The 10,344-nt window shown below is 45.2% G+C and overlaps 1 protein-coding gene and 1 pseudogene across 1 annotated transcript; both read left to right on the top strand.

Annotated features, from left to right (window-relative positions):
• The first annotated feature begins 3,072 nt into the window (after positions 1–3,072).
• On the top strand, positions 3,073–4,405 carry LOC136158773 (EP300-interacting inhibitor of differentiation 2). The gene has a single exon (XM_065920588.1). The coding sequence runs from the start codon at positions 3,191–3,193 to the stop codon at positions 3,848–3,850; it is 660 nt and encodes a 219-aa protein (XP_065776660.1). The 5' UTR covers positions 3,073–3,190; the 3' UTR covers positions 3,851–4,405.
• Positions 4,406–9,987: 5,582 nt separating this feature from the next.
• Positions 9,988–10,065, top strand: LOC136161973 (U4 spliceosomal RNA; annotated as a pseudogene).
• Positions 10,066–10,344: the final 279 nt, after the last annotated feature.

Raw genomic sequence — 10,344 nt, 5'->3', positions numbered from 1 at the left:
GTTTAAGAAACTCTCAAGAGTCTTCTCCAACACCACAGTTCAAAAGCATCAATTCTGCGGCATTCAGCTTTCTTTATAGTCAACTCTCACATCCATACATGACTACTGGAAAAACCATAGCTTTGACTAGATGGAACTTTGTTGTCAAAGTAATGTCTCTGCTTTTTAATATGCTGTCTAGGTGGGTCATATCTCCCATTAAGTCAGTTCAGGCCCATCTAGTGAGCAGATGTAAAGCCTAGGATAATCATGGGTAATAAGGATGCAAGAATGGGACTTCCTTGGAGGTCCAGTTGATAAGAGTCTGCCTGCCACTGCAGCAGACCTGGGTTCGATCCCTGGGTGGGGAAGATCCCCTGGAGAAGGGAAAGGCTACCCACTCCAGTATTCTGGCCTGGAGAATTCCATGGACTGTATAGCTCATGGGGTCACAAAGAGACACAACTGAGCTACATTTTTCTTCTTTGTTTCTGTCAAGGCAGAGGACACAGGTTCGATTCCTGGTCCAGGAAGATTCCATATGCCCTGGAGAGACTAAGCCCAAGTACTCCAGCTACTGAAGTCCATGCACGTAGAGCCTGTGCTCCGCAACAAGAGAAGCCACCTCAATGAAAAACCTGCACATTGCAACTAGAGAAAACCCACACACAGCAATGAAGACCCAGCGCAGCCACAAATAAATAAAATTGTAATTTAAAAAAAATAGTCTTTGGGGGAAAAACAGATGCAAGAAGGACGTTATGATTCCCCCAATTATTTAAGCCAAGTGCACATTCTGAGTTGTGGTTTCATCCCATATCCATAAAAGTACAGGTTTAATTTCGAGGTTAACATGGGTATTTATCCTTTAAAGGATATCTGTGGTCAGAGGAAGGACAAATTTCCCACCAGTGCTATTTATCACAGACTTTGCAGCCTTTGGGAAAAGCAGATCCTGTCTCTTTCCTTATAATTGCTCTTATTTTTCCTGTAAAGAATATATCAGTGTGGAGCCCCTGGTATCAGCTCCCTTGATTGTTTAGTCTGCAGCATGACTGAAATTGTCCTCAAATGACTCTGAAACACTGGTAATGAGTCAGAGACAAGGATCCTGCAGCCACTACACAGGAAAAATATTGGGAGCAATAGCTAACCTGGAATCTATCTCAAACATTTGCTTTCATCTCCCCCACATGAGCATTTTTGTTCAATACACCAAAATTGGGGGGGATGTTTTAGATTTTTGGGGGCCACATCACACACCTATACCCTCGGCAGGGAGATCAGAGTCCTAACCACTGAACTACCAAGGAATTCCCGAAACATCATAATTTTACTTATCTATTTGCCTGCCCCAGGCCTTTGTTGCTATGCACGGGCTTTCTGTAGTTGCAGCGATCAGGTATTACTCTTTACTGTAGTGCACAGGCTTCTCACGGCAGTGGCTTCTCTAGTTGCGGAGCACAGGCTTTAGGCTCACGGGCTTCAGCAGTTGTGGCTCTCAGGTTTAGTTGCTCTGTGGCATGAGGGATCTTCCAGGACCAGGGATCGCACCCGTGTCCTCTGCATTGGCAGGCGGATTCTTATCCGCTGTACCATCAGGGAAGACCCGAGTAAACCATGATTTTGTTTAGAGCTATTCCTATCCCATCTAAGTCTGGAAATTCTTTTATTAAATATTTGTGATTTTCCAGGCAGCCTGAGGGTGGCAGCAATGAACCTTAGGTCTACAAACTAGCCTGGGCACCTTAAAGGAGCCACGCACACTTAAGAGACTGCAGAGAGGCTGGGGGGAAGCTGTGTTTGAAGCAACGCAGGCTGGATGTTGTTTTATCCATGTAGTGCTTAGGAAAATAAAAATTCAACTTTATGATCTGCAGATGAGACCTAATGCCTCAAAATAACTGCTCCTGACAGGGCAGAAAACAGTGAGTCACTATATTTGCTGATGCCTGTGAATCATGGCATCACAACGGGGGTTATTGAGTGTTATGCCCGATGTCCGAATCCCCGAGAGCCCCCAAATAACAACACTGCGTTGGTTGTGGCAGAGAGTCCTGGCTCGAGTCAGTAATAAACTTCCCTTCCTGCGAGTTGCATTGTCTTGGAGGCCTTCTCTATTCCCGCTCGGGGATTCGGACATCGGGCATAACATTGAGAACAACATTAAAGGGGGAATTTCTTTATATTTCTCATGTTAATTAGAATAAAGAAAAAATAACTGGAGAGTCAGTACTTAAGATGCATGTTGCAATATTATGAGACATAAAAATAATGGTAATGAACATGTAACTATCAAGAAAATGATCCATTTATAATTACAATGAAAAACATAGGTGAATCGTAAAAATAATGTGTGAAAGAAACCAGACACAAGAGTACATAAACTTAAAAAAAAACAAAACAAGCAAAATTAAGGAATGCACCCCTAGGTAGTAAAACAAAAAGAAAAGCAAGAAAATGATCACCATTACCACTACTATACCATCAGTATAGTAGTTACCCCCAGGTAGAAAGTGATAAGAAGGGAGGAAGGATTCCAGGATACTAGAAATAATTCCTTGACCCGAGTGGTGGTCATACGGACGTTCACTCTGCGATGTCATTCGGTTGTATATTTATATTTTGTATATTTTTTTCTGCATGGTATGTTGTAAAAAAAAAAAAAGTTTAGAGGACTTTCCTGGTGGCGCACACCTTCATGGATCACAGTCTTGTGGTGAAAAGACGTGCCAAACTCAATGAAGCTATGAGCCATGCCGTGCAGGGCCACCCAAGACAGGTCATAGTGAAGAGTTCTGACAAAAGGTGGTCCACTGGAGGAGAGAATGGCAAACCACTTCAGTATCCGTGCCCGAAGAATCCCATGCACAGAGGAGCCTGGCGGGCTACAGTCCGTAGGGTCGGAAAGCGTGGGACACAAGACTGAAGCGGCTTAACACCGCCCTCAGACGTTCCCGGGAAGACTTCAGGTGTGTCTCCGCTAGGTGGCACCTGGAAGATTGCAGGCGCGCGGGCAGGACGCATGCGCAGTGCTCAATTTCAGCCGCACACCCTACGCTCGTGCACCTGAGTTTGCACACACAGCGTGGAGCAGTGTGCACAGCGCTCACGCACGCGCAGTTACGTGCACGTACGTGCACATCGCTGACCGCGCTGTGCCGTTATCCCAGTATTTGTGGGAGCGGCCGAGCTGACCCCGCAACCCGGGATGTCCGAGCTGCCCGCGGACAAAGGTGTCCCACCGGCGGGCGCAGTAAATGACAACGGCGACGTCCGGCAGGCGGAGGTAGGCGGCAGGAGGCCGGAGCCGGCCCCCGCGCAGCCTGTGGAGGCCGGGGAGAGCCCGATGGCGGCGGCCGGAGAAGGTCCAATGGCTTCACCCGGGGAAGGTCCGGTGCCGGAGGCCAGGGAAGGTCCGATGGCGGCGTCCAGAGAAGGCCTGGGGGCAGCGGCCAGGGAAGCCCGGATGGCAGAGGTCGCCCGATTGTTGGCGGAGCCAGCGGAGGAAGAGGGTCCCGAGGGCAGACCCCGGTCCAGGCCCGGGAACGGCCCAGGCCTTGCTGCGTTGCCATATCTCCGCCTCCGTCACCCACTTGGCGTTTTAGGAATTAATTACCAGCAGTTCCTCCGCCACTATCTGGAACACTACCCGATTGCTCCTGGCCGAATCCAGGAGCTTGAAGGACGCCGCAGGAGATTTGTGGAAGCCTGCAGAGCCAGAGAAGCGGCGTTTGACGCCGAGTATCAGCGGAATCCTCAGAGGATGGATTTTGATATTTTAACATTTAGTATAACTCTGACTGCATCTGAAATTATCAATCCTCTGATAGAAGAACTTGGTTGTGATAAGTATATCAGTAGAGAATAGTTTAATGATGCAACTACTTTCAGAACCTCTGCCTTCAAGACAGTATTATATACCACTCCTGTAACTTGATTTTACAAAGTCAAAGTATGTGAGAATAAGGCAAAGCACAGTTGGGGGAAAAAAGGAAGCTTATCAAGAAAAACTCAGAAGAAATGGAAAAAAGGTCAAAGCCTTATGACTCTTCTGACGTCCTTTGAGTTTGTGATTGACCCAGATTCTTTTCCCAGCATTGTGGAAATGGCTTTTCAAGTTGCTTCACTGAAGTGAAGAATGGTTTTCTAAAATTGAGACTTGATGAAGAAAAACTGCCAATAGAGCCCATGGTGATGCAAGAAATCATCAAATAGCAGTGATGGGAACAGGAATTCCTGTAGGACTGGAAGGCCATGGAGAGAACTGGAAATTGTCAGTTCTGATGATTCTTCTTGAGTTTTCTTCATGTCAGTTTCAACAGAAGTTTTTAGTGTAAGATTGGTTTTGTGCTTTATGAGGCATTACAAAGGACAAGCAAAGTCAATGCCCTATATATTATACGATAAATTGTGTATTCAAGAATATCTGAAATTTCTGGATTTTTTCCTTTTTTAGTACCTTTTTGGTAAATATTTACAAGTCCCCCATATATAAAATGCACAATGAAAATTCTTCTATCTCTGCCCCCCCTCCACCCAGTGCTTAGTACAATTCCCATCTGTAACCACAGTACTTCTGTCTTTCCAGTTTCCCTATATATACACAAGTAAATGCAAAGCTGGGTGGTTTTTTGGTTTTGCTTTCTTCATTACCGAAGTTGGCAAATTATATTTATTGATTTATGCATTGCATTTTCAGTAAGAACCGGAGGAGGTGCGTTTCATTCCATTCTGTGATTATGTTGTAATTTACATAACCAGGAACATACTGGTGGGCATTTAGGTCTTTTCCCATCATTTTCTATTGGCCAAAAAATAAAAAGCTATAATAATCTTACCTGCATATCTCAAAGCATGGGCACAAATATAGTATTACTCTAATTCTAAATACAGTTTTCATATACTGACATCTCTGATATTGAGGTCTATCTTACATTTGATGGTGAATACAGCATTTTCATAAAAATAATGGCACATCTTAGATTCTTTATTATATAGAATATTTGTAGTATGTGCGTGCATGCTAAGTCGCTTCAATCATGTCCAACTCTGTGCAACCCTATGAACTGTAGCCTGCCAGGCTCCTCTGTCCATGGGATTCTCAGGCAAGAATACTGGAGTGGGTTGCCATGCCCTCCTCCAGAAGATCTTCCCGACCCAGGGATTGAACCTGCGTCAAACCAGGATCTCTTACATCTCCTGCATTGGCAGGCGGGTTCTTCACCACTAGGGCCACCTGGGAAGCTCTCTGTAGTACATAAGTTTGTAGGATTTCCAGAAGTGAGAATTCTGAGCTGAATGCACCCATTTGAAAGTTTATAGATATTGCTATGTTGCCTTCCATCCTTGTTGTACCACTTTGCGCTCCCACCAGCAATTGCTGGTGGTCGGCATTTCCCCTATAGCCTCACCAACAGTGTTATCAAATGTCTGAATTTTGCCAATCTAGAAAGGTGGGAAATGGCATAAGAGTTTTAATTTTCTTTTCTCTCATTATGAGTGAAGTTAAATATCTCTTCGTTTGACTCACATGTATTCCCTTTTCCATTAACTACCTGTTCATCTCTTTTGTATGTATGTAATTTTATTTATTACTTTATTTTTGGCTGTACTGGGTCTTTGTTTGCTGTGTGGGCCTTCTCTAGTTGCAGACAGCAGGGGCTACTCTCTGTTGGCAGTGAGTGTCTTCTCATTGTGGTGGCTTCTCTTGTCGAGGAGCTTGGGCTCTAGGGCTTGCGGGCTTCAGTAGTTGTGGCATGTAGGGTGTTCCCGGGCTCTAGAGCACAGGCTGAATAGTTGAGGCGCACAGGCTTAGTTGCTTCAAGACCTCTGGGATCTTCCCAGATCAGGGATTGAGCCCGTGTTTCCTGTATTGGCAGCTAGATTATTTACTACTGAGCCACCAGGGAAGCCCCTGTTCATATCTTTTCTCTCTTTCCCTCCTGAATCATTTTGTCCTTTCTTTATGGACTGTGGTAACTACTAATGCCATAGTGAGATGAGATATGATAATAGATTATAATGTGAGTTATGGATATTTTTTCCTGTTTTGTCATTTGTCTTTCATTTTCCTGAAAGCCTTTTGGCATGGAGATTTTTGCTTTTGTTTCCTCTTTTCTTTTAAACCTGCCAGATTTGGGGAATTTCTTACCAGTCCAGTACTGGGGCATGGGTTTGATCCCTGGTGGGGAAACGAAGATTCTGCAAGCTTCCAGGCATGGCCATAAAAGAGAGAGAGAGAGAAACCTGCAAGATTTTGAATCTCAAGGTTTTCTTGGTATGTATGTATGTGTATGGTTTCATTATTCATATGTGAATCTTTGAACCATATGGAATTTATCCTGATGTACATACAGTATAAAGTAACGATCTAATTTTCTTTTTTAGATGGCTACCTGGCTGCCCCAACACCAGTTACTAACCAGCCCAGCTTTTCCCTCCTAACTTTGTTTAAAGATGCTTCTTCATCATATACTAAACTGTAGCTTAAATTTTCTAATTAATTTTACATGTAATGGCAATGGTCTTTGTCACTAAATTGTGTCCCATTCTCTGCAACCCCAGGGTTTGTAGCCCACCAGGTTTCTCTGTCCATGAAGTTTCCCAGGCAAGAATACTGAAGTGGGTTGCCATTTCCTTCTCCAGGGGATCTTCCCAATCCAAAGATCAAACCCGCGTCTCCTGCATCTCCTGCATTGGCAGGCAGATACTTTGCTGCTGAACCACCAAGGAAGCCCATCTCTTTATACTCCATTTTCAGAGTGTTCTGGCTCTTTTTGTTTCTGTTTATTACTATATCAACCTCAAAGTCAGCTTACCTTATTTCGAACAAAGTTCTTTATCAGAATCACATTACATTTAATATTTAATAAATCTGGAATAACTGCTATTTCTAACGCACCCAAATGATTCGTTTTTCCATTTTTTAAAAATTGAACTTTATTTACTTATTTATTTTTGGCTGCGGTGGGTCTTCGTGGCTTTGGGAAGGCTTTTCTCTAGTTACAGTGAGCGGGGGTCACCCCGCTTCGGTGCGGTGCGCAGGCTTCTCATTGCGGTGGCTCCTCTTGTTGTGGAGTACAGAATCCAGGCGCACAAGCTCAGTAGTTGTGGCTCACGGGCCTAGTTGCTCTGCTCCATGTGGAATTCGCCCCATCATGTCTCTTGCATTGGCTGGCAGATTTTTACCCAGGGCGCCACCAGGAAAGTAAGTCCTGTTTTTCCATTAAACATTTCCTTTGAGGGGGCTTCCCTGGTGGCTCAGAGGTTAAAGCGTCTGCCTGCAGTGCAGGAGACTCGGGTTCGATCCCTGAGTCGGGAAGATCCCCTGGAGAAGGAAATGGCAACCCACTCCATTATTCTTGCTTGGAGAATCCCATGGAGGGAGGAGCCTGGTAGGCTACAGTCCATGGGGTCGCAAAGAGTTGGACATGACTGAGTGACAAAAAATAAAAAATAAAAAATAAAAATTTCCTTTGTATCCTCCAGAAGAGTATTAATGTTTGTCCTTAAATGAAAGTTCCTAAAGTAGGTCTTTCATGGATCTAATCATTTATTTGTCGGTATTTTATCTTTTATGGTTTTTCTGTAGTAAATGAGGATTATCTGTGTTATATTTCCTTCCTTTTTAAATATTTATTTATTTGGCTGTGCCGGGTCTTATTTGCAGCAGGCAGCATCTTTAGCTGTGGCATGCGGGCTCTTAGTTGTAGCATGTGGGATCTAGTTCTCTGATCAGGGCTCGAACCCAGGCCTCTTGCATTGGGAACTCAAAGTCTTAGCCACTGGAGTACCAGGGAAGTCCCTGTGTTATACTTCCTAAAAGCTTGCCCCCGTATATTTGAAAATAATTCATTGCTGCATATTTATTTGATAGCCTGTTAACATCCTGAATTCTCTGTTTTACCGTAGTTTTTCATTTGAATCTCCTGGATCGGGGAACATGTCATATGCAAATAGTGACAGTATGGCCCTTTTATAATCTTCATACCTCTGACTTCTTTCTCTTTGTTAGTTCCTTGGCTAGTACTTTCTAGTGTAAAATAATATGAATGATAGTGAAACATCCCAAATTTTGTCAGAAGCTTTTTTGTTTTGACTGTGCCCAGTCTTCACGGCCATGCAGGCTTTTCGCTAGTTGCAGAGAGTGGGGGCTACTCTCCAGTTGTGGTGCTCAGGCTTCTCATTGTGGAGGCTTCTCTTGTTGCAGCCCCCAGGCCCTAGAGCTTGGGCTCAGTAGTTGTGGCTCAGGGGGTTAGTTACCCCTCAGCATACGGGATTTTGGGATTTTCCTGTATCAGGGATCTAACCCATGTCTCCTGCATTGGCAGGCAAATTCTTTACCACTACACCACCAGGGACGCTCTCAAAGGCATTTTCATAATCTATGAGGGTATTATATTTCTATCTACCACCATGATTGCGTTCTTGCAATTCTTGCATTCTTCGATGATCCTAGGAGGTACAATCCACCCCCTTTTTTTTGGCCCTGCCAAGCGGTTGGCAGGATCTTAGTTCTCCAAACTGGGGAACAGTTCCCCGTACAGGGCTCAGCAGTGAAAGCGCCAAGTCCTAACCACAGACTACCAGGGAATTCCCCTGGCCACTTCTTAGATTCCATTTCTATGAGACCTGCATGCACAGAAACTAAATTTTGTTTCTTTTTCTCCTGTTAATCTGTCTTGTGTTAATTTCACTATTAGTCCAGCCAGGAGGCCTCAGGACGGATGCAGGGGGAAATTTCCCCTTCCCTACCAGTTCCTTCATATCTTTCTGTCACGCGAGTGTATGCTCCTCGGTTCTTTGTCTCATCACAACAAAAATTTGGAGTGACGGACATTAAAGCCCCTTGGGCGGGTCACAGCTCTCAGAGGACAGACTGTGTTGTAGCTCTTAAATAAATCAGTGTTATAGCTCCGTGTTACAGCTCTATTTATTTAGATAATAGCAGGATTAAAGTGTTGTTTTACCTGAGGTTCTCACTCCAGTCCTCGGACCTTCCTTTGTTCTATTTTCGCGGGCTTTTCCCTTCCAGGTCTTTTAGCCACCACCGTTCTGGACTCCTTTTCCCTATTCTAACTACCTAACATTTCCAATCAAATCCACTCTCACAACATACCCTTTCACTTTGGTAGCCTTGACTGAAGATAGGGGGGTGGGGGGAATGGTCACAGGGCTGGGGTCACCCCATGGAGGACAGTCCTCCCCACCTGGCTGGCTCCTTTCAACGTCTCTGTACCTCAACCCTTTTCCCCCTCTCCCCTCTTCCCCTTTCATCTCAGGAGCAAAATCAAGTCCTCTCTTTGTCTCCCAAAGTACTTTAAGGAGCCTTTGCTTTTGCCCGGACAATTTAAGCGGCAGTGTCACCATGTAGTGACTTCACACCAGCTCCCCAGGTCAGGGACACAGCGCTCAGTTACAGACACCTGCTGTAAGTTCAGCGGTCCCGGCCTCGCCCACTTCTGACCGGCTGGCTTCAAGTTCAAGGATTCTCACTCCCCATGCAGTTTCGATAATGTGCTAAGATGACTCACAGAACTCAAGAAAGCACCATAGTTATGATTACAGTTTCATGATAGCTAAAGATACAAATCATAACCCCAGCTCAGAGGAAGAGACAAGTGGGACCAGATCTGGGAGGGTTTCCCAAATGTGACATTATTGCCATCCTCAGGGACACATCATCCTGCCAACACATCCATGTATGAAAACATGCAATGAAAGCAAAAGTCGCTTCGTCGTGTCCGACTCTTTGTGAGCCCATGGACTATACAGTCCATGGAATTCTCCAGGCCAGAAAACTGGAATAGGTAGCCTTTCCTTTCTCCAGGGGATCTTCCCAACCCAGGGATCGAACCCAGGTCTCCCACATTGCAGGTGGAATCTTTACCAGCTAAGCCACAAGGGAAGCCCAAGAATACTGAAGTGGGTAGCCTCTCCCTTCTCCAGGGGATCTTCCTGACCCAGAAATCAAACCGGGGTCTCCTGAATTGCAGGCGGATTCTTAGCTTTGCCCAGTGGCTGTATCATAGCCAGTGAGGTTTATCCGAGGCGCGAGTACTGCTAATTGAAAACTGAATTGCAGGCGGATTCTTTACCAACTAAGATATGAGGGAAGCCTGAAAACATGCAGCCTATTTACCAACCAGGGAAGCTCACCGAGCCCTGAACACGTTAGTCACTCAGTCACTTCCGACTTTTTGCATCTCCATGGACTGTAGCCCCCAGGCTCCTCTGTCCATGGAATTCTCTAGGCAAGAAAACTGGAATGGGTAGCCATTCTCTTCTCCAGGGGATCTTCCTGACCCAGGGATTGAACCCAGGTCTCCTGTATTGTAGGCAGATTCTTTACCGTCTGGGTCA

This window comes from Muntiacus reevesi, chromosome 2 (genome assembly GCF_963930625.1).
Source record: "Muntiacus reevesi chromosome 2, mMunRee1.1, whole genome shotgun sequence".
NCBI classification, from domain to species: Eukaryota; Metazoa; Chordata; class Mammalia; order Artiodactyla; family Cervidae; genus Muntiacus; species Muntiacus reevesi.
This window is presented reverse-complemented; position numbering and strand designations above follow the sequence as displayed.

Excerpts from the sequence above, each read along its gene's own strand:
- LOC136158773 (XM_065920588.1), top strand. The coding sequence starts at position 3,191 with ATGTCCGAGCTGCCCGCGGACAAAGGTGTCCCACCGGCGGGCGCAGTA.